Genomic DNA, 25,275 nt, shown 5'->3' with positions numbered 1-25,275 from the left:
CTAAAAAGCATTTGGTGGACAGAAAGCGTGCATGAAATACATCAACTTACCAACGTTACCAACAGCCATGGCATGCATGGATTCTTCAGCACCTTTAAGACCACCTATGGCCAAGCAGCCAGGCACCTAACCTACTGAAAGCTAAGAATGAGCTGGTTCTCATCAGAAATGTAGAGGCAGTCAGTGCTTTTGGAAGGAGCACTTCAAAATGGAAACACCATCGTTGATGTGAACGCCGGTAACCAAATTATGGTATGCCACTTATGAATGTCTCAGCATGATCCCAGCCAATCATGAAGATGAAAGTCTATTCACTAGCTCAGAACCAACAAGACCACTGATCATAGAATCTCTAAAGTGCAGAAAGAGGCCATTTGGCCCATTGAGATTGCACCAACCCTCCGAAGAGCATTCCAGCCTCCGCCCATCCCCATAATCCTGTATGGCATTTTCATCATTGCTAACACACCTAACCTGCACATCTTGGACTTACAGGCCAATTTTTAGTATGGCCAATCCACCTTACCTGCACAACTTCGGACTGTGGGAGGAAACTGGAGCATCTGGAGGTGATGCAGATGGAAATCCTGCTGAAATACTAAAGAAGTACACTTAGCTCATATACATGACCTCATCTCTCTCACTTGGAATGAGGAGAATTTTCCATGGGATATCCAAGATGCTGTTTTGTGATCACCTTCAACAAAGGAGATAAGAAAAATTAGAGTAACCACAGAGAGGTATTCCCTGCTATCAACCACGGGAAAGATCATTGCACAAATCCTCGTTAGTTCTTCCCTCCCAGTGGCTGAAGATCTTCTGCCAGAATTGCAATGTGTATCCTGTCTACCAAGAGGTATAATGGCCATGATCTCCACAACAAAACAAAGCCCAAGAAAAATTCATAGCGCAACAGCAACCAATACACATGGCTTTTTTGTCCTCACAAAGACTTTTGACTCTGGGAGGGACTTGGAATGTCCTGTTCAAATTTGCTGCTTGCAGAAGAGTATCACCATTCATGCCTGCTGCACGATGGCATGAAAGCTGTGATATTCACCACTGTATCCATTACACCTCCAATAGTGTGCAAACTGGGGTCAAGCAAGACTTTGTCATTGTGCCAATATTCGTCTTCTTTGTTTGCAACATTCCACCCCATAACTATGATGTCAAGCTAATTTAGAGGATAAGTAGGAAACTATTCAAACTGTGTTGCCTCCAGTCCCGAACAAAGTTTTATCAACCTTTATCATCAAGTTGCAATATGCAAACAGTGCTTGTCTGTACACACTCAAGAGATCATTAATGCATTCAACTAGCCACTGAACAAAGTGGATGAATTTCCATACTTTGTGAGCCTCCTCTCAGTAAGGACAGACATCAAATTCCTCTCATAACACCAGAGTAGAAAAAAAGTTTTCCTCCATCTCAAGGGACAGCCTAAGAAAATGGAAAGGGAACATATATTCCTTCAACATGTTGATATTTGCTGTAGCGTCAGTTGTCAGTGGGGTTTAATTGGTGAAGTCTCTATTGAATTCAGAGATCCAAGGAATGTTAAAGTGTAGTATTTAAATTATGAACTACCATCAGTGAAAAATATAGGTGATTAAGTTAATTTATTCAGTCTGCAAATAAGAAAGAGAAACTTTTCCCAAAACAGACTAAAAGAATTTAGAATTAGAATCCCTAAAGTGTGGAAGCAGGCCCTTCGGCCCAACAAGTCCACACTGACCCTCCGAAGAGTAACCCACCCAGGCCCATTCCCCTATTACTCCATATTTACCCCTGACTAGTACACCTAACCTACACATCCTTGGACACTATGGGCAACTTAGTGTGGCCAATTCACCTAACTGCACATCTTTGGACTGTAGGAGGAAACCAGAGTACCTGAAGGAAACCCATGCAGACATGAGGAGAATGTGCAAACTCCATACAGTCAGTGACCCAAGGCTGGAATCAAACCCAGGTCCCTGGCGCTGTGAGGCAGCAGTGCTAACCACTGAGCCACTGTGCTGCCTTAAAAGGAGTAAACATAGTCAGCAAGTCCAACAATAAATTTCACTCAAAACAACAAATGCTGGAGATCACAGTGGGTCAGGCATGGAAAGAGAGCAAGCTAATGTTTCAAGTCTAGGTGACTCTTCATTAGAGCTGATGAAGCTGATATGCTAGCTTGCTCTCTCTCCATGGATGCTGCTTGACTCACTGTGATCTCCAACATTTGATTTTTCAGTACAGATTCGAGCATCTGTCATAATTTGCTCCTAATAAATCTTACTCAAACTGACAACAACAAATAACAATGTGAGTTGAGTTTCTCTCACTAATTGTTTTAGACATTTCAGCACTTTATCCTTGTGAATTATTCTTGTCACTGCTTTGTGCTGTCTATCTCTCACTCATACTAGACTCGAAATGTTAAATCTGTTTCTGTCCACAGATGCTGACAGATCTGCTGACTCTCTCCTGGATTTTCTATTTGTCTCAGTGAACAGGTTTGAATTTCAAACCCACTGTCTGTTGCATTCAGAGCAACCTAATTTTGTATAGGGGACATTTGAAATTAGTGCTCCCATTTTTACATGCAAAAGCCTCATTCTTTTTGAATTGTCTGTATATTTTCTTAGCCTATACAGCTGAATATGCATTCAGCAGCAGCAGTGAGCCCTGGTGTGGCACCTAAAGAAAACATCAACAACTTATATCTCAGCTGCAAATTGACTTTTTTTCTGATTGTTGCTCTGTGAATGCATCATTGATAGCTTGAGGCTCGTTCTCTTCAGTGTGTACATGCACAAGTGTTGTTTGTATCCTGCAAATTGACAATGGTGGTTACGGTGGACTTCGTCAACATAGTTTGAATAGTTTCCTACTCACCCTCGAAATTAGTTTGACATCATCAGGAGGCTTCACGGTTATGGGGTGAAATGTTGCAAGAAGGAAAAGAATATGTTCGAAAGTATTTAGTTCTTTCTAAAGTTGCTTAAACTTTGCAAAATTCTACATGGGTTGCTGCAACAGATTCTGTAAATCCTTTTGCTGATTTCCACAAAAAACAGTTCTCATAGACATGGGTATTCTGTTAGGTATTTTCCCAGGATACAACATGACATGGAGAATGAATGAAGCATGACAGGTTATTGAACGAAGAAAGACCAAGAGTGGAAGAGTGGTCAGGCTGTAATAGTAGCCACACATTCAAACAATCTAGGCAGTCAAATAGAAATAACACTGTGAATAGGTTTCGTGAGACATGAATATATTAAAAAAATGGAAAGTGAAAGTGGAGCAGCTGGCACAGAAGCCCTCTGTGGACCATTTTTAAAATTTTCCTATACCAATATGGTATTCAGTGCATACAACAATGGACATTTCTCTCATCATAATCTTTATCTCATCTCTGTGTTTCCATTCTGAAGTTCTGGTTATTTTCCAAATCTTTTTCTGTGTTTCCAATCCCAATATGTAATTTCCTCTCTCCCATAACACATACTCCTTTGTTCCTCCAGTCATTGTCTTTGTAGCCCTCGTGTTTGGCTACCTGTGGTCTTTGATCTTTTGTCTGTTCCACGACCTCTAATCTATCCCTTTCTTAGTCTCCGTTTTCCTGTTCTGCAATCACTGTTTGATCCCAGGATGTTTATATTTCCGTGTTTTTACTGAGGTACTTTCTGGCCGATGATAGGTTAACTCTGATTTTCATTGACCTATGCTTGAAAATAGTTTGGAGCTCATAAAGCATCACTGCTCAAACTATAATTTACCTTAAAAACACAGAGATTATGGAACAGTTGGAGGTGACAAGCAACCTGACAAGTTGTAGTTGGACTAAACAGGGATGTTCGGGGTGATGGTGAGACAAGTTTCATCGAAGAGGATGTCCGGGCAAGTAGTACAAAAACAGCAGATGTGTTAGTGGGCTGGTATGTATAAAAGATGCTAAGAAACATTAACAGGAACAGTGGAATGAAGAATGAAGGGAGAGGAAAAAGTAAACAAAGACTGTTTAAAGGTGCCTGAATGTAACTGTAAAACTAATTCCTCAGCAGCTTACAGTGAAAGAAACTGAAAACCAATATATCTGTAACTTATTTTCTCTAAAAACTCAACAGGAGCATCTAGTGGCCACTCTCCAAACTACAAATATACTGAAAACAGGTTTTTAAAATAATTTGTTCACTATAAATTGCAGCTATTGTGTGGAACCTGCCATGCAATAGAAACTGTAACACAATTAGCTTTGAAAAATGTTGAGTACAGTATAATTTACAGGCATAAGAGATATTGCAGTCAATTTAAAATATGACAGGCTGTTAGTCATAGAATCATAAAGTCTTTAAATCACAGATGGTAGACACTCAGTCCAATTAGTCCATACTGTTTCTCCAGAAAAAATCAAGGAGGACCATTTTTCTGCTGTGTTATTATAATCTTTCAAATTTATTTCCCTCCACTGCCCATTCATTTATTTTTGAAATCATCAATCATCTGTACTACCACCAACTTTACAAGTTGTGAGTTCCAGACATTATCATTTACTGTGGAAAAAGATTGTTCTTCATATCTTCCCCAGCTTCAGTGTTCTCTAGTCCTTGAACCATCAGCCAATAAGAACATTTCATTGCTTATCATTGTGTTCATTATTCAAACCTGTCATGGCCACATCTTCTTCTTCTTTGGCAGTCCCTCAGTGTCTAAGGCGGCTTGCTTCCACTCTGGACTGGGGGTTTGGGTGTGTTCAGTGGTGGCTGAATAGTCCGATCTGGGAGCTGCATAATCTGCTGCAGATGGGGGAGGTGGTGTTTCAGGAGGAGAGATGTGGCACAGTCTGCACTTTGCATGCTCTTTCTACTGCCTGGCCTCCAGTTATTAAACTCATTGATGCTCAAAATGGTTAGCATCTTCTTAGATGCTTTTTCTCCAGTTTGTGCATTCTTGGACAAGTGATTCCTATGTGTTGTTGGGTCTGTTGTATTTGATTAGGAATTTCAGGGTAGCATTTCCTCTGCCCTACCAGTGATCACTTACCTTTATGGAGCTCGGAATAGATTCTTGGGTTGGGCATGCGGACAATGCAACCTGCCCATTGCAATCGATTGTATGTGACCAGTGCCTCAATATTGGCCTGAGAGGGTATTTGTGTGAGGATGCCTATCCTGCTAGTGGATTTGCAGGATTTTGTGGAGGCAGGACTGGTGATAGCTTTCCAGGGATTTGAAGTGTCTGCTGTGCATGATTTTGTTTCATATGCACACAGAAGAGTGTGCATACCACGCAGGAGATCATACATTTTGTGTCGGGTTTGAAGTCTCGAGTTTCAAACACTGTTCCTCAGGCTGCACGGGCACATTGGAGTCGGTGTTGGATTTCATCATCAATGTTAGTTTGCACCAAGAGGACACTGCCAAGGTATGGGAAATGACCCACCTTTTCTCAGGGCTTGCCGTGGATTTTGATGGATAGGTGACAAGTGTGGGCTGGTAAAGAACCTTTATTTTCCAGATATTTAGTCTAAGACCCATTCTCTCCTACATCTTGATGAATATGTTGACAATGGTTTGTAGCTCAACCTTTGAGTGTGAGCACATTGTCTGCATAGTGCAGCTCAATAACAGAAGTTACGCTGCTCTTGCTTCTGGTATAGAGGTGTTGAAAGTTGACAGTTTCCCCACTTGACCTGTAGGTTAGCTCCACTCTGGCAGGGAGCTTCATGGAGATGGGGTGGTGTGTTGTGGCAAAAAAAAGTGGAGAGGAGTGTTATTGTGATTACCCCAGTTTAGTCTCGTATTGAGTCTGTGCTGGATCCATTGGTGAGTATCGTGGCTTGTAAGTCATCATGAAGCATCGCTATCAAATCTCTCTTCAATTGCTTCAAACTGAACAACACCAATTTCTCCAACCTAATCTTGTGGCTAAAATCCCCAATTCCTGGTACATTGGGGATTTTAGTCCTGGTACCAGGACTGTTCTGGTACATTGTCTCTGTCTTATGCATCAGCTCAAACTTCTCTCTATTAAATTCCATTTATCTTTCTCCCTATCTACAAACCCACCAATGTCTTATTTGTTTAATATCATCCTGAATGTCATATTTCAAAATTTGGTATCATCATCAAACTTTGATGTTTTACTCAGTGCTGATTATTGGAAAACGCTGATTATTGGAAGGTCTACCATCCTTCAATTTGAAAATCAAACATTGACTATGATTCACTGATTTTTTTTCCTTATGCTAGGTTTTATCCAGACTGACACTGACCCTCCTATTCCATAGCCTCATTTTTTAAACAAACTTTATACAATATTTTGTCAAACACTTCCTTAAAATCCATAGATAGAATTCCCTCCATCAACCATTTTGACTTCATCAAGAATTTTACTTGGATAAGCTTGGCACAAACTGATTTTTGGTCCTACATGTTTTGTGCAAGTAATTAAATCCACAGAATAGCAACTTTCAAATCCTTATCTTAATTTTTGTTGCAGGTGATCCAAGAAGGGGGATTTTCTCGTGTGCTCAAGGATAATTTTGAATTATCTTACAGAAAAATAAGACAGATGCTGATTGTTATTTAGCAGCAAGCTGTAAATCCTAAACAATACTGATGGTCTATTTTTGAGTGCTATGCTTAAATTAATAGCAAAACCAACATCAATGACATCCTCAGGATATTGGTTCTTATACAAAAGTCATTGCTGAAGCAACAGGACTTTATCCTTCAATGTTAATCTGTGATTTTCTGTGAACTGAGAGAAACATTATCCTTTCTTTCTCTCCATATTGTCTCACAGTAACAGCACTGCAGAAAAAATCGACTTGGTGGCACCCTGCAATAAGGAATGTCATTGCATCCGTTCTTTCTTCAATCCAGTATGTGGTTCAAATAATGTCCAGTACTTTTCTGCATGCTATGCAGGTTGTACTAATGCAACAAAAGCAGGTGGCACACCGGTAGGTTTTCTAATTTTAAGATAGTTTACCAGTATTTCTGATTGGCTATTTTATCAAAGTTAAATTGTGTCATAAGAATGCAAATTGTCCTTTTGAAAAATGACAGAGTACATTGTAGGAACTTTGGTTTCTACTCTTGAGCAATCTGTCTGTCAGATTGATGTGATGCCTTTGGTATCTGGGCAAGGAGAGTTAATGTGCTTTATGCTTTTATGCACTCGTTTGCTTCTTATTTTTAGCCTTCACCACTGGTTCCCAGCAATGTGAAAAATAGAGCACAACACTGAATGCTCCCTGTCAACATGGAATATTGCCCATGAATGTCCTTTACACAAAAGCAGGTCAGATCCAATCATGCCAATTAGTACTACATTAGTCTCCTGTTAAACATCATCAATGTGATGGACGTTCACATTCACAGTGCTATCAAGCAGCACTTGCACAATACCTACTCACCAGTGCTCAACATGCCTTCAGCTCCTGACCTCACTAGGCTTTGTTCCAAACATAGGCAAGGACAAAAGACATGAGATGAAAGTGGTTGACATCACAGCAGAATTAGACTCAGTCTGGCCACAAGCAACCCTGGCAAAATTGAAGTCAATAAGAATCAACAGGAATATTATTTAATGATTGGAGTCATACTTTGCACTAAGGAAGGTGGTTCTGGTCACTGACTGCAAACCTTTCAGCTCTGGACATTGATACAGGAGTTCCTCAGGGCGGTGTCCCAGTGATCTTTGGTTGCTTCATCAATGGCTTTCCCAGAGACTGCAGGGCCCTGAGATGCAAGAGATCCGAGTATTCTAATGCATGAATCACTGATGGTTTTATATATATATACAGCAAGCAATTATGAAAGCTAATTGAATGTTGTCATTTGTCACAATGGAAACTGTGTACAAAAATATGCTTCAGTTCTTCCATGCACTGGTGGGACCACATCTGGAATACTGTTCACTATATCGTTTACCTTATCAGTGGTTAGCACTGCTGCCTCACAGCTCCAGGGACCCAGGATCGATTCCAGCCTCGGACAACTGTCTGTATGGAATTTGCACACCCTCTCCGTGTGTGCATGGGTTTCCTCCAGGTGGTCTGGTTTCTTCCCACAATCCAAAGATGTGCACATTAGGTGAATTGGCCATGCTAAATTGCCCACAGTGTTCAGGGATGTGTCAGTTAGGCGCATTAGTAAGGGGTAAATATAGAGTAATAGGGGAGAGGAATGGGGTCTGTGTGGGATAATCTTTGGAGGGTTGATGTGGACTAGTTGGGCCTAATGGCCTGTTTCCACACTATATTGATTCTATGATTTGAGAAATGATATCAATGTGTAGGAAGCAGTACCACACTAGTACCTGGAATGAGTGATTTGTCTTATGAGGAAAGGTTGGACAAGCTCCGCTTGTATCTGCTGGAGTCATAGAATCATACAGTGTTGAACAGGTCCATTGGCCCATCAAGTCTGCACTGACAAGAATTTACAATATTTTGCAACACTTTTTTTAACTCATTCACGGGATGAGGGCATTACTGCATAACCAGTATTTATTGCCCATCCTATCGGGCAGTTAAGAGTCATCCATATTGCTGTGGGTCAGGAGGCACATGTAGGCTGTACTAGGTAAAGACAGCAGTTTCCTTCCCTAAAGAACATTAGTGAACCAGATAGGTTTTTCCAACAATTGACAATGAAACCTTGATCATCACAGACTCTCAATTCCAGATATTTATTGAATTCAAATTCCACAATCTGCGTTGACAGGATTTGAACCCAGGTCCCCAGAATATTATTTGGGTCTCTGGGTTAAGAGTCCAACAATAATAGCACTAGGCCATTGCCTCCCAGTTGCCCATAGCCTTGAATGTTATGACATTCAGTGCTCATCCAAATACTTTTTTAAGGGTTCTGATGTTTCTCACCTCAATTCCCCTCCCAGTCAGTACATTCTAGATTCCCACCATCTTCTGGGTAAAAATACTTTCCTCAAATCCCCTCTAGACCTCCTGCCATTTGCCTTAAAATAATTCCCCCTTGTTATCTGAGGTCAACAAGGGGAACAGTTGCTTTCTGTCCACCCTGTCCATGCCCCTCATAATCCTATACAGCTCATTCAAGTCTCCTGTCAGCCTTCTCTGCTCTAAAGAAAACAACTTGAGCTTATCCAACCACTCTTCATAGCTAAAAGGCTGCATCTCAGGCAACATCCTGGTGTATCTCCTCTGCACCCACTCCAGTGCAGTCACATCCTTCCTGCAATGCAGCGAACAGAACTGCACACAGTACTCCAGGTGTGGCTTAACCAAAGTCCTGCACAGCTCCAACATAGATCTATGAGATTAGAAGAGTAAGATGTGATTTGATTGAAGTAGATAAGATGCTGAGGTCAAATTACAGGGTCATGTGAAGAAGATGTTTTGTCTTGTGGTAAAATCTGGAACCAGGTTTCATTATTTTAAAAATAATGACCTCTTTAACACAGGTGAGATTTTTTTTTATTTTTCTGTCTCAGAGGGTCTTTGGAACTCTTTTCCTTAAAAGATGATTGAAACAGAAGTGAATAAATTTTTGTTCAGCAAGGTTCTCAGTGGTGTTCGAGTTGCCTTGTTTGTATGTTCCCCTCATCATAAGGTCAAGAATGGAGATTTGCTAATGATTGCACAGTATGCAGTCCCATTCACAACTCAAATAAATGTTGTAAATCTGAAAAAAATAGAGTGAAAGCTGGAAAAAAATCAGCAGGTGTGGCAGGATCTGTAGAGAGACAAACAAAATTAACGTTTTGAATCCAAGTTGATTGTTCTTCAGAACTGAAATGGGTAAGAAAAGTTTTTCTTTAGATATTGACAGAGAGGGAGGAGGATCAAGTGGAATAAATGGTGAGAATGCCCAGAGTAAAAGCAGTGCTATGGTAGTAAAGTAAAATGGAGATTTAGAAAAGATATAAGTGATAGGCGTGGAAAGGAGAAAATGGTTCCACTCTGTGTTGAGAGCAAAATGAACAAAGCACAAACAAGACATGTTTGAGTGCTGTGTCAGGAAATTGCCATCCCCACAAAAAAGGTAGTCTAACCATCTGCCTTTAACATTCAAAGGCATTGCCATTGTTGAATCACTTAATGTCAACTTCCTGGAGATTATCTGTAAAACAATATGAAAATATGAAAATGGTAGCTGCAAGAGTGGGTTCAGATACTGGGAATTCTACAGCGAGGAACTCACCTATGACCTGTACCACCGAGAAGCTGCAGCAGTACTACCACTTGCAAGCTTCTGGCAAGCCCCAGACTATCCTAACTTGGAACTAAATCACTCTTTTTTCATTATTGTTGGACCAAAAACCTGTTACCACCTATCTAACAGTTCTGTGATGTACCTGCACGAGATGGACTGCAATACTTCAAGAATTTGGCTTTCCACCACAATGTCAAGGGCAAAAAGAGATGGACAACAAATGTTCTATTTTCTAGCATCACTTACTGCCTTTTAAAGAACAAAAAAAAGTAAATACAACACATACACTGGCATGGTTTTGCCCATAGATACATCGTATCTTGTGGTACTGAGCTGTACAGACCAGAAGGTTATGGGTTTACTCCCTTGGGGTGAGTTAGTATTCACCTGCTGAGGAATTAGATGATCTTTTCCTGGACAGCTGGAACAATCTTCAGACTCTGAAGATGCATCATGAAACTAGGGAGAGAAAAATTAACCAAACATCCCATTGATAATTGTTATCCATGAACTTCCTCTGTAAATGAAAGAGATCAACTAGTCTCAATATGCTGGGCTGAATCTTACTTTATTTGTCTAAATTTGAGCTGCATTGAGTATTTTGGAGGTCTTTCACTATCAATCCTCTTGCCCTATCTTCCCTCACATCATAAATTACCTATCCACACCCCATGGTATCGTTTGCACCTGATTTCTGCCGCATCCTACCATATGGCATTCCCACAACAGTTCAGTAGATATCTGCTTAAACACTGGCATCATTGTGCGCAATCTTTAAAAGCCTATTGTGCAGCCAGCCAAACTTTAAATTGAGAGCTGCCCTGCATAGTTTCCACATGTACTTCAGACATGGCAGACAGGGGAAACTGTTGCCTCATTTTGTGTGCAGGGTCCTGGAATTCCTCCTAGATGGTGGTGCCAATGTGTGACTTTTCTCTCCCATAAAAGCAGGAGTGGAGGCCATCTTGCCAAGCCATGCCAGTCTGGTCTGAGTTTGCTTCCTGACTAAAGCAGGCTCAGCCATTAAGAAGATGGCCTGCAATGTAGGAAGAACACTTATGTCCTTCTCCAGTCTCACTGGGTAATCTTCTCTCTGATACCTCAAACTCACTCCATATCTATTAGTGTACCCACCTCCCTCCAAGACTCATGCTTCAGCATGACTTAAGAGTCAAGTCAGGTGGTGTGTTGTCCATCATTCATCTCCTCATTCCTTATGAGGAGAGGATCCTGATCATGATTTCCCCAAGCTGGGCTCGGACTGTATCTGGATGCTGCCCTGCTCACAGTGGCAGGATCTCTTGAACAAAGGCTAGCCCCCTTGACTTGATTGAGATCTGCTGACAATTATGACAAACTTCCTGGCTTTGTGTCTAAACAGCTCTGCAAAAAAGTGTTAATGAAACTGTTATCTCTGGGTGAGGGAGCAAAGCACAAAAAAGGCAAAGCAAGGCAATGAAAACAGAATGCTGTAAGCATATTGCAAGCATATTGCACGCCTTTTGTGTAAAGCATGAAAGATGAAGCAGGATGATCATAAAATGTATATGATGATCTCAAGATGAACCTCACTGCCCTGGTCACCCAATTTTGCCACACATCCCACCATGTCATTCAGATCCCACAGGATTCCATGCATTAACTCAGTTCCTCTCTGTCCACAGATGCTACCAGACCTGCTGAGTTTCTTCAGAAATTTCTCATTTTATCTCAGATCTGTAGTATCACACTACTTATCTTTTATCCCGATAGTATCTTGATATATAACTATATCTGTATGTTATTTTGCTGGAAGATGGGTAATCAGGTAATCATGCTCTTCCTGTTATAGTAATTCTTCCCCAAATATAATTAGCTTCCATTTGTAGCTCTCATGAAAGAGAAATCATAGTGCCGTTTGATATTTTTTCACTGCTATAGTTTAAAATTCACAGTAATTACATTATTATTGCACAAAAGGAGAGAGACACGATGAGTATATGATGTACATTGCAGATAAGTGACATATTTGACATTGGAAAATTACAAAGAAATTAAGACGAAATAATAAGAATTACCATTTAGATTAAATTTTGATAATACTAAGCAAATTGTTAATCTTGTTTCTTTTCTCAAATATTGCCTGACCTGCTGACTATTTTCAGCAGTTTGTCTTTTTTATTGTAGTGCAGACCATTGCTGTTTTTAAGAGCTTTAGTTTCAATCTGGGCTTGCAAATCTGATCCCCAGATTTGTTCCACACCAGTGTCACTTGCACAATACTGCATTAAAATACAGATCCTTTAATTGCACTGGAGGCAAGATTTGCAATGTGTAAAAGGTGGTCAGGTGCTACCAGCAGAAGGAACTGACCCCAGAATGAAATTTTCACTCTGTTTTATTTAACAAGACAAAGCAAACCTAGGAATTTCAGCATTCCTAGGTTTGCTTTGTCTTGTTAAATAAAACAGAGTTCAAAATCACATCTGATGAAAATGGAGTGCCTCGAAAGCTTGTGCTTCCAAATAAACCTGTTGGACGAAAACCTAGTGTTGTCCACACCAGTAACACCAGCACCTCCAAATCATAAATAAAATAGGTGAGAGATCCAGCAGCATTGAAGCACAGACAAGTAGTTAAACAATCAGTGATGAGGTGCTAGTCCTGCTTTGTATGAATAACTCTTTTTACCAAGTTTACTTCAACGGAAACATCTAGGAGAAAGTGAGGACTGCAGATGCTGGAGATCAGAGCTGAAAAATGTATTGCTGGAAAAGCGCAGCAGGTCAGGCAGCATCCAAGGAGCAGGAGAATCGACGTTTCGGGCATAAGCCGTTCTTCAGGAATGAGGAGGGTGTGCCAAGCAGGTTAAGATAAAAGGTAGGGAGAAGGGACTTGGGGGAGGGGCGTTGGGAATGCGATAGGTGGAAGGAGATTAAGGTGAGAGTGATAGGCCGGAGAGGGGGTGGGGGCAAAGATGTCGGGAAGAAGATTGCAGGTCAAGGAGGCGGTGCTGAGTCCGAGGGTTGTGACTGAGATAAGGTGGGGGGAGGGGAAATGAGGAAGCTGGAGAAATCTGCATTCATCCTTTGTGGTTGGAGGGTTCCTAGGCGGAAGATGAGGTGCTCTTCCTCCAGGCGTCGTGTTGCCATGGTCTGGTGATGGAGGAGGCCAAGGACCTGCATGTCCTTGGCGGAATGGGAGGGGGAGTTAAAGTGTTCAGCCACAGGGCGGTTGGGTTGGTTGGTGCAGGTGTCCCAGAGGTGTTCTCTGTTTGTTCAAGTAGGTGGCCTGTCTCCCCAGTGTAGAGGAGGCCATATCGAGTACAGCAGATACAGTAAATGATGTTTGTGGAGGTGCAGGTGAATTTGTGACGAATATGGAAGGATCCCTTGGGGCCTTGGAGGGAAGTGAGGGGGAAGGTGTGGGCGCAAGTTTTGTATTTCTTGCAGTTGCAGGGGAAGGTGCCGGGAGTGGAGGTTGGGTTGGTGGGGGGTGTGGACCTGACGAGGGAGTCGCAGAGGGAGTGGTCTTTCCGGAACGCTGATAGGGGAGGGGAGGGAAATATATCCCTGGTGGTGGGATCTGTTTGGAGGTGGCGGAAATGACGATGTATCTGGAGGTTGGTGGGGTGGTAGGTGAGGACCAGTGGGGTTCTGTCCTGGTGGCGATTGGAGGGGCGGGGTTCAAGGGCGGAGGAGTGGGAAGTAGAGGAGATGCAGTGGAGAGCATCGTCAACCACGTCTGGGGGGAAATTGCGGTCTTTGAAGAAGGAGGCCGTCTGGGTTGTTCGGTATTGCAATTGGTCCTCCTGGGAGCAGATGCGGCAGAGGCGAAGGAATTGGGAATATGGGATGGCATTTTTACAGGGGGCAAAGTGGGAGGAGGTGTAATCTAGTTAGCTGTGGGAGTCGGTCGGTTTATAGTGAATGTCCGTGTTGAGTCGGTCGCCCAAGATGGAAATGGAGAGATCTAGGAAGGGGAGGGAGGAGTCTGAGATGGTCCAGGTAAATTTGAGGTAGGGGTGGAAGGTGTTAGTAAAGTGGATGAACTGTTCAACCTCTTTGTGGGAGCACGGGGTAGCGCCGATACAGTCATCGATGTAGCGGAGGAAAAGGTGGGGGGTGGTGCCAGTGTAGCTGCGGAAGATGGACTGTTCCACATATCCGGTGAAGAGTCCATCTTCCGCAGCTACACTGGCACCAACCCCACCGTTTCCTCCACTACATCAATGATGTATCGGCACTACCTCGTGCTCCCATGAAGAGGTTGAACAGTTCATCCAATTTACTAACACCTTTCATCCCAACCTCAAATTTACCTGGACCGTCTCAGACTCCTCCCTCCCCTTCCTAGACCTCTCCATTTCTATCTCGGGTGACCGACTCAACACGGTCATTCACTATAAACTGACCGATTCCCACAGCTACCTAGATTACACCTCCTCCCACCCTGCCCCCTGTAATCCTAATTCTTCGCTTCCGCTGCATCTGCTCCCAGGAGGACCAATTCCAATACCGAACAACCCAGATGGCCTCCTTCAAAGACCGCAATTTCTCCTCGTATCATCATTCATCATTGCTGCCACCTCCAAACAGACCCCACCACCAAGGATATATTTCCCTCCCATGCCCTATCAGCGTTCTGGAAAGACCATTCCCTCTGTGACTCCCTCGTCAGGTCCACACCCCCCACCAACCCAACCTCCACTCCCGGCACCTTCCCCTGCAACCGCAAGAAATGCAAAACTTGCGCCCACACCACCCCCTCACTTCCCTCCAAGGCCCCAAGGGACACTTCCATATCCGTCACAAACTCACCTGCACCTCCACACACATCATCTATTGCATCCGCTGCACCCGATGTGGCCTCCTCTATATTGGGGAGACAGGCCGCCTACTTGCGGAACGTTTCAGAGAACACCTCTTGGACACCCGGACCAACCAACCCAACCGCCCTGTGGCTGAACACTTTAACTCCCCCTCCCACTCCGTCAAGGACATGCAGGTCCTTTGCCTCCTCCATCGCCAGACCATGGCAACACGACGCCTGGAGGAAGAGAGCCTCATCTTCCACCTAGGAACCCTCCAACCACAAGGGATGAATGCAGATTTCTCCAGCTTCCTCATTTCCCCTCCCCCCACCTTATCTCAGTCCCAACCTCGGACTCAGCACCGCCTTCTTGACCTGCAATCTTCTTCCCGACCTCTCCGCCCCCACCCCTTCTCCGGCCTATCACCCTCACCTTAACCTCCTTCCACCTATCGTATTCCCAACGCCCCTCCTCCAAGTCCCTCCTCCCTACCTTTTATCTTAGCCTGCTTGGCACACCCTCCTCATTCCTGAAGAAGGGCTTATGCCCGAAACGTCGATTCTCCCGCTCCTTGGATGCTGCCTGACCTGCTGCACTTTTCATGCAACACATTTTTCAGTTCAACAGAAACATCACCTAATAGCTCCCTGCATGGCTTTAGCTGTTTATTTTTCCCAATCAGTGACATGAAAGTCATCTTCCATATGTTCGCAGCCCAAAAACAAGCTCTTCAAGGGACTTAATGAGCAGTTCTTTTCATGCTTTCATGAAATGTGGGTGCTTTTGAAGTGAAGGGCCAGCATTTGTTGCCCATCCCAGTTACCCTTGTGAAAACAAAATGAGCCACCTGCTTGAACCAATACAGTGCACATAGTATACATATGTCCTTCGTGCTGAGGTTAACCGAAAGTGAGAAGGTTGTTGGATCTCTCTTCCTCACTTCGAAAATAACAACATGTTTTGAAGGTGTGAAGATTGGTACGCCATATGACAAACTTGAGAATTCATTCCAAACCAGAAATACATTTTGGAACTTGCCACTTATATATGAGGTTGTCTTATCCCTAGTCATATAATTGGCTCACTTTCTGAAATGTATTTAGTAACAATATGAAAATATAACTATCAGACATGCAACAAAATATTGTGATATGGAGATATGAACCAGAAAGTGCCAACAGTGTTCAAATTGATCTTCTATCTATGTGACTTAATTGGGAGTTTTGTTGCAAAAGATTTTTGCTCAACACCTCCATCAGAATCAGAGCAGCCACTAGGGAACAGTTCTGATGAAAATTCCAGGCACTTTAATCATGTTCCCCTTTTGTATTACAGATTTATCAGAACTGTTCATGTATCCAACAAGTTGAAAATACATTTGCTGCACAAGAAGGAAAATGTGGCTCTTCGTGTGGCAAGCTGCCTATGTTTATGGGGTTGTTTCTGCTTGCTATCTTTTTCACGTTCATGACCAGCACACCAATTACAACATCTGTTCTCAGGTATGCTGTATATGCAATATTCAAAAAACAACAGCTATTTTGACATACCTAATTATTTTTGCCAAGCTTCGAGACATACGATGTGATAAGGTGTTTTTGAGGAATAAATAATTTAGATATTTTACCTCTATCCTTTTGATTATCCTAATCTGAAATGTACATACAGTAGTGCATAAAAGAACATAGTTTATTATTTGATACTTTGCATGAACATATTTGCCCAAAATATGAAGCCTTTTAATGTATGACATTTGAAATTTACATTCAGTGTGTCCTCACTAATTACTTACTTACTAATTACTTACACATCTCCAAATTTCTCAGTCTGTACCCTCCACACTTGCCCAGACTGTGAAATGGTTGGTGTTCTGCTTGATGTCATCCTACTTGCATGTCCTGTGATTGAAAACAAACAAGGAAGCTCTCCACCGACAATCACTTTTGTCTCCGAGTTGATTACAGTGAGAGGGACCCTACAGTTTTGTACAATTCAGTGATAACATCTGTAGTTTGCAGGAGACCATTGAAATGCTCCAACATTGTGCCAACCAGACCTCCTCTTACTGAGCTACTTATCTACAACTAAAATGCCTGATGGCATGGTCGATCCATCCCTGGGGATCACGTGTAGTTCTGTTGTTAGTTTCTGCCCTGCCACATCCCCACCCCAATCCCTGCACTGAATAGAGGCAGATTTGCCTTTCACATGAAAATAGTCTTTCAGCAACTCCCAGATATTATTGTGAACAAACAGCTAAGCACCACTGCGCTTGGGGTGAAAGTAAGATTTCAATTTGTTAGCATTGGCAGTAATCACTTATCTAAATGGCACATGCATTCTGAGCTTCGTAGCTTTTTATTTTGCTTTCTGAGAGAGCAGCAGTGACTTTACTCTGAGATCTGCTCAGAGTCTGACTTTTCTGTTCCTTCTGGTTTCGCTCTGGGCAAATTGGCTTGTTGGATCTCAGAATGGTTCATCAATGAAATGTTCTGAGACAGTAACTGTATAAGATGAGAGTATAAGTGTTGGGTAGCTCAAGAGTCTCCATTCCTCATCAACCAATTCAATTTCTAAATGATCTGGGACTATTGACAGAAATATGGACCAGCAATTATTGTCCATCCCTATCACTGGCGATGAGCCTTCTTGAACAGCTGCAGTCTGTTTGGTGTATGCCCACAATGCTATTAAGGATAGAGTTCCAGGATTTTGACCCAGCCACACTGACGTAATGGCAATGTTCTTCCAAGTCAGGCTGGTGAGTGGCTTGGAGGGGAATTTACATGTGATGTTGTTGTCGTGAATCTGCTGCCCTTCAACTTCTAGATTTTGTGGTCCTGGGTTTGAAAAATACTGTTTAAGGAGCCTTGGTGAATTTTTGTAGTGCATCGTGTAGATAGTACCATGCTGTTTCTGAACATCAGTGGTGGATGGAGTGGATGTTTGTGAATGTGGTGCCAATCAAGTGGGCTGCTTTGTCTTGGATGGCATCAAACTTCTTGATTGTTGTTGGAGCTGTACTCAGCCATGCTAGTGGGGTGGATGCTATCTTGATCCTGACTTGTGTCTTGTCGCTGGTAGATAGCTCTTTGGGGATCAGGATGTGAGTTACTCATTGTAGTATTTCTAGCCTCTGACCTGCTCTTGTAGCTTCAGTACTTATATGGCTAGTCCAGTTCAGATTATGCTCAGTGGTAACCCACCTTCTGGATGTTATAGTGAGGGATTCAGTAATTGTAATGGCTATTGAATGCCAAGAGGAGTTGGCAAAATTCTCTTTTATTGGAGATGGTCATTGCCTGGGATTTTTGTAGCACAAATGTTACTTGCTACTTGTCAGCTCAACCTGAATATTGTTCAGGTCTTGCTGCATTTTGACATGGACTATTTTAGCGTATGAGGAGTCATGAATGGTGCTGACCATTGTGCAATCATCAGCAAACATTCTCAATTCTAACCTTTTGATGGGGCAACTGGAGGTCATCGGGCCAAGATTATTACCCTGAGGAACTCCTGCAGAGATGTCCTGGAGGTGACTGACCTTTAACAACCACAATCGTCTTCCTTTGTCCCACGCATGACTCCAACTGTCAGAGAGTTTTATCCCCTGATTCCCATTGAATCTAGCTTTGCTCTGATGTCTAGGCAGTCACTCTCATTTCACCTCTTGAATTCAGCTGTTCTGGCCATGTTTCAACAAAGGCTTATAATGAGGTCAGCAGAGTGACCCTGGCAGTATCTGAACTGAACATCAGTGAACAGCTATTGCTAAGCAAGTGCAACTAGATAGCACCTTCCATCACTTTACTGATGATTGAAATTAGACTGATGGGGCAAATAATTCGTGAGGTTGGATTTGTCCTAGCTTTTGGACAATTTTCCAAATTTTAGCTTCACTGGAACAAACAGCATGTTCTGGAACACCCTTATTCAGTTCTATTGCTTGAATGATATCAGGACCCATACCCTTTGCAGTATCCAGTGCCTCCAGATGTTTCTTCATTTCACATGGAGTGAATCGAATTGGCTGAACACCAGCATCTGTGATGCTGGGGTCCTCTGGAGGAGGCCAAGATGAATCATACACTCAGCACTTCTGATTGAAGATTCTTGCAAAGGCTTCAGCCTTGTCTTTTGCATTGATGAGCAGGGCTCCCCCACACTGAGAATTGGAATCTTTGTGGAGCCTCCTCCAATGAGTTGTTTAATTGTGTACTACCATTTATGACTGGATGTGACAGGACTGTAGAGTTGTGAACTGATGCGTTGATTGTAGAATCCCTTAGTCCAGTTTGTCACTTGCTGATTATGATGCTTGGTACACAGGTAGGTCCTGTTTTGTAGCTTCACCAGGCTGACAACACATTTTTAGATTAGGCTCCATACAGTATGGAAACAAGCCCTTCGGCCCAACAAGTCCACACTGACCCTCCAAAGAGTAACCCACACAAACCCATTCCCCTACCATATATTTACCCCTGACTAACGCACCTAACACTATGGGCAATTGAGCATGGGCAATTCACCCGACCTGCATGTCTCTGGATTTGGATCTTTAGGTTTGCCTGCTACTGGATCTAATACTTGTGTTGTCTAATTAACAGGTCAAAGATAGACATCTAACTGTTAACATTATTCTCCTTTAAAAATGTGAAACTTGATTTAATGAACCCTATTTACACAACCCTATTTACCAGACTTGTTGCTAAAATGTGGTTCTCAAGTTCAAATTGAGTTCAGTGTGAACAAATGTGAACTCAAACACTTTGAACCTAAGGACCATAAGTTTATAAGTGTATTTTATGTGTGGTAAGGGACCAAGAACTGTCAAAGAGCAAATGTGTTTGGGAAAACATAAATCATTTATTGCTAATAGGCAGGTAATAAAGTAATCAGAAGGGCTGTGGTAAAATTAACCTTTCATGCAAGAAGGTCAGACTACAAAGGGGAGAGAATTCTATGTCATCTATATAGAGCTTTGGTTATCTCCCAGTAGTCATTTATTTTAAAATTCTGTTTTTTTTTTGGTCAAAACTGACATCCATCTTCTCTACCCAAGAGAGGAGCCTTCCAGGCTACATTGACAATGAATCCGTGCTGAAGTTGACAAATTTAGCTATCAGATTGTGATGTTGAGCCTCCTTCCTTACCTGGACTTTCAGGGCACACAAGGGCACATAACAAGTGGTCTAATTGGATTGCTTTGCTGAGGTTTGCTAATCACTGCAGATATACTCTCAAGACCAGCATGCAAGCATCCATCCCTTGGTGGGCACTCCACTGAAAATGGCTTCTTTATGACTTCATAGCCGAACAGACCACTCCTCCCTAATGATCGTGTTACCTTCTGATGCATTCACTTTGACCGGTTTATTCCTCCTAAAATAAGAAACAAACAAAGGACTGTGGTTCAAACTTAAGACACTCACAAGTTAAAGAAAACAACTCTTACACAAATTAAATTAACGTTTCCTCAACTAGGCTGACTACCTGAAAAACGCATATGCTACCCGTTCTGGTCAATTTGATTGGGCTGCTGCATTCATTTCACTGAACTCCATCAATTGGTGCTTTCAGGGTCTTCATAGTATGAAGGTGAATTTCAGATGGTGTCTTCAGTGGTACCTTCTTATCCAGTCACCTCACCTCTTGAGCTCAGCTCAATTGCCCATGTTTGAACCCTAGGCTTTGATAACGTTAGGCGCTAAGTAGCCCTAGTGGAATCCAAAGTGTGCATTAGATGTGCAAAATACTGAATGTATGGCTGGAATTTCTTAAAGCTGCTCCCACTCCATATCCATAACATTGCTCTGAGTGCATCACAGATCACTGACATAGTTTCAGCATTGCAATTTACCACTCAGTAAATTTTTAACTTTCACTATACTGTTATAAAAAGATAAGATAACAAATTAACCAATGCTTTCATATTCTTCCGATCAGTCAGTGAAAGGGTGCTCACCTTCTACCTGAGCTGGGAAGAATGATCTTTAACATGGAGTATTCGATGTGAAATGATAATAAATATTCCTTACTAAATCTTTCTTTTTGTTTTCATATTATTATTTAGGTTTCATAATTTTAACTAGAATTCTAAAAAAATTTACTTACAGGTCTGTTCCTGATAACCAACGCTCGTTTTCATTGGGCATTCAATGGCTGTTTGTAAGGATCCTAGGTAAGAAACTAAAATTACAGATGGCAGAGGTAGTTTCTTTACTAAGAGAATAGTAGGAGCGTGGAATGCCCTGCCTGCAACTGTAGTAGACTTGCCAACTTTAAGGGCATTTAAATGATCATTGGATAAACAAATGGATGAAAAATGAAATAGTGTAGGTTAGATGGGCATCAGATTAGTTCCACAGGTTGGAGCAACAACAAGGGCCTGTACTGCGCTGTATTGTTCTATGAAACTGTTGGTATTCTAAATGACCAACCAAATAAGATGTAAAATATAATACTGCAGTTGCTGCAAATCTGAAATAAAAACAAGAAATGCTTGATTCATTCAGCAGATCGGGCAGCTTATGCAGAATGCAATTGAGTTTTAGATTAAAATAACTTTTCATCAAGACAAGCATCAGGATCAGATCACACTGAATGAAAATCCCACTTGCAAATGAAGGAATATCACACAGGTTCCCAAAATGAATGCATTTAGGCATTCAAGAGGAACTAAGCACATGATACAATGCCTAAGAAGTGCCCTGGATTTCTGTTGGACTGAGACTGTTGTTCAAGTGGAGTCCATCATAAAGCAGCAGGGACTCAGTTTCAAGCTCAAAATCAGAAATTGCGAGAGAAACCCAGGAGGTCTGGCCTGCGGGGAGAAAACAGAATTAATGTTTTGAGTCCAGTGACCCATCTTCAGAACTGATACTATCCAGGAGAATTGGTACTTCTTCTGATGGAGAAGGAGAAGTGAAAAAGGAATGAGTGGATAAGTGGAGATGGAGCCCAGAGAGAAAGAGAGGATAAAAAGCGTCATTTCAGGTTGTCTGTTACATGGCTTAGTAATAGGAACTGTTACCTTGGAGCAAGAATTGACTCCCTTCTTACAACTTGTGATATTGTCAAGGGCAATTAGGGATAGGCAATAACTACCAGCCAGCCAGTGACATCCATACCCAATGAATTAATTAATAAATAAAAGTTCAGGATCTGGTTTGAAACTGGAAACAAATTCACTGACCTCCGGATGGCTACACTGGAGACTAGACTAAGGAGAGAACCTGAATATTGAGTACCTTGAACTTGATACTGAGTATCAGTAGTACAGCCTGAGTTCAGGCTTCCCTCATGTCTAAGTCATATGGGGGTGGGACTTGCTGCTCTGAGTTTTGCTCAACATTTTTAAAAGTCCTTGGAGTCTCTGGAACTCTGTGAAAAATTAGGCCAAGAAATCTTCACAGTATGCTTTGGCGGGCTTAACTTAGTTTACAGTGAATATTAACAAAATTGGCCAGAGTTCAGTACCAGCAATCACATTTTGGCAATCAGAGTAGCTGGCATCAGAAATGGAAAATGTTACACAGTTGGAGATAAGTCATTCTAAATCTGAGATTCATTGTTCTGACAAAAAAGTGAAGGACTGATTATGGGAGTGCTCAGTGATTGAAGTCAACAACAAAAATATGGAAGAATAGAGTGGGAAGGAAGAGTGAGTGAGCAGACAAAACATTTGAAGAAGTATTACAGCTCATTGATCAGAGTCCATTTTAAAACAAAAACATCCTTTTCAGTTCTTCGACATCCACTAGGTATGGAAGAAATCCAGGCTCTGATTACCACTTATTAAAGAAGTTTCCAATTATACACTGTGTAATCGAAACTGACACCAACAGTGTAACAATGAAAATTTTTAGAAGTTGAGATTATATTAATCATAATTTAGATAATATTAATCATATTCTGTTAAGATACATTTTTAAAATATTAAAAGTTAAAGCATTAATTTATTTGCCTTCCCCCATTTTCTGTTTCCTATTTTCTTTCATTTCTGTCTCATTCTTTTACTTTTTTGACTTCTAATATACTTTATCAATAAATCTAAAGCAAGTCCACTTCCTTTTCTTTTAGCGTGTAACTGAACATTCATTTTGGAGGGGAAGCAAGTATTGGATGATTTATTTTTACTACCAAATTAAAGCTTAAAGATAATTTTAAATTAAATATGAAAAATGTACATTGTTACTGAATAGTTGTTTCTGGCAAAAACCACTAATAACCCTTTCTTAAACACAAACCCATGATAGAGGGTATATACAGTATAGTGTATTAGAATAAAAATGTCAATTTCAGCAGAAAATAGAATTAACTGTTCAGTAATATTCCTATAACTAAAGAATAAGACGTGCAAAGTAATTACATTGCTGCTAGCTCGGACATAGCGCTGATAGATAACTACCCAATAGCATAGTGAGTTAAGATAGTCAGCAGTTCTTCTATTTTGATTACAGAGATCCAAGGCTTGATATATGGACAGGGATACACTTAGTATATTAGCCAGGATAGTTGTAAAGTTGCTGCAAAAGACTTCAGTGTCTGGGTTAGAAAACGGCCAGATGTCCACATTTGTGGGCATCTGATACGGACAAAGTTGGGCTGAGTTGTTCAGAAAATCTATCGATGTTTTCTAATCAATCTATTCCAAAATGCAATGACACAACTCTGGAGCAAGTGAAACTTGAATCCGGGCATCCTGGCCAAGAGGTAGGGACATTACCACTGTACCACAAGAGCCTTATTTTGGACAACTTGTATAGAAATAAGAGCAAATGTTACTAGCTTTAATAAGAAATTAAGAACCAGGAGCAGGAGTAGGCCATCTGGCCCTTCGAGTCCGCTCCGCCATTCAATAAATCATGGCTGATCTTTAATGGCCTCAGCTCCTCTCACCCACCCTCTCACCTTCGTTCCTTTAATAAGCTAAACAGGTTGTTCTTGTTTACTTTCATTTATTTCACTAAAACCAAAATTCCTAATGTTGGACTTTTAACTTTTCATTTACTGACTTATAGGCACCATTCCAGGACCAATTTTATTTGGTACAGTGATTGATCTATCTTGCGTCCTGTGGAATATGGATGCGTGTGGTGTTAAAGGTGCATGCTGGACATATGATAACCCAAAAATGGCCAGTTTGATTACAGCCATTGGTAAGCTTTCCATTCTGTTTCATTGAGGAGAATATGAACATATGCAAATCAATTCAAAACTTGAATAAGCAAACACATTCCTTAATGTCTCATTGAATTAAAGTGCTAGCATAATATGAGGAGGCTTCCAATATAATTCAGCTACTAGAGCAGCTAGATTTGTTACAGTGAATTTAGTGGTATGATAATTTCAGTTGTATTAAATGATGAAATGTTCCTGCTCACAGCAGTCTATGGTCAATCATATAATGTTTTATTTACTGCAAAATAAGTATACGAGCAGCACACAAGTTAACATTCATACCCACAGCTTTTATATGGTGCATCTGAATGACAAAATATCATTTGCATTGGTATAAAAGACACAATCTTGCATACAGTGGAATATGTTTCAGATGAAATTAACCCTTATTTACTAAGTATGCCTCTAATTATTTTCTCTTCTTGTCCGAGATGAAAATGATTATGTCCCCGCTATTTTGTTACATTTCAATGTCTGTATAATCATTGTACAAGTTAGGTTTGATTAATTTAGCTCGTCAGAAATACTGGCAGACAAGTTGTAATTGATTTTTGTGATGTTGGTTGGGAGTTAAATATTGTTGAGGGCACAGGGGTGGTTTCCCCACTCATCTGTGATGTAGTGCCATAGGGTCATTTACGTCCATCTGAAACTGTAGAAGTGGCCTCAGTTTTAATTCACATTTGAAACACGGTACCTTCTACAATATGACACTTCCTTGTGTGCTGCACTTGAATGTCGACCTAATATTTTGTGTTTCAGCCTCTGGGGTAAGACTTGTATCTACAGCCTTCTAACTGAGAGTCAAATGTGCCACCAACTAAGCCATAGCTAACACTGCAGAATCTGCAAAATTTTGAAGGGGTTGGGTCGAGAAAATATTTCCTCTTGCACGATGGCTAGAGAAGGCTGATTTAAGATAATTGGCAAGAGTGTGGGAGATAACATTTTTAGCAATCTGGAATATACTGCCTGAGAGGTTGGTTGAAACAGATTCCCTGGTCAACTTCAAAATGATGTTTCATACATACCTAAAAGAAAATTTACACTTCTAATAGAACAAATGCTTTATAGAACTGGCACAATAGCCTTTTTTTGTAC

At 41.4% G+C, this 25,275-nt stretch overlaps 1 protein-coding gene and 1 long non-coding RNA gene across 2 annotated transcripts in view; one reads left to right on the top strand and one right to left on the bottom strand.

The window, feature by feature from the left end:
* The window catches only part of LOC140484868 (solute carrier organic anion transporter family member 4C1-like), a 168,221-nt gene that overhangs the window by 140,542 nt on the left and 2,404 nt on the right, over positions 1–25,275 (top strand). Inside the window, exons 9-12 of the mRNA XM_072583602.1 lie at positions 6,802–6,961; positions 16,327–16,493; positions 21,108–21,172; positions 24,015–24,152. Coding sequence (XP_072439703.1) covers positions 6,802–6,961; positions 16,327–16,493; positions 21,108–21,172; positions 24,015–24,152 — 530 coding nt within the window. The remainder of the gene's footprint in view (positions 1–6,801; positions 6,962–16,326; positions 16,494–21,107; positions 21,173–24,014; positions 24,153–25,275) is intronic.
* The window catches only part of LOC140484884 (uncharacterized), a 34,813-nt gene continuing 29,375 nt past the window's right edge, over positions 19,838–25,275 (bottom strand). The window contains exons 3-4 of the long non-coding RNA XR_011962333.1: positions 21,106–21,168; positions 19,838–20,373 (exon numbers count right to left, since the gene is read on the bottom strand). This is a non-coding gene — a long non-coding RNA (uncharacterized lncRNA). The remainder of the gene's footprint in view (positions 20,374–21,105; positions 21,169–25,275) is intronic.

Source organism: Chiloscyllium punctatum, chromosome 2 (genome assembly GCF_047496795.1).
Source record: "Chiloscyllium punctatum isolate Juve2018m chromosome 2, sChiPun1.3, whole genome shotgun sequence".
Classification (NCBI taxonomy): Eukaryota; Metazoa; Chordata; class Chondrichthyes; order Orectolobiformes; family Hemiscylliidae; genus Chiloscyllium; species Chiloscyllium punctatum.
The sequence above is the reverse complement of the archived record's forward strand: the minus strand, read 5'-3'. Positions and strand labels throughout refer to the sequence as shown.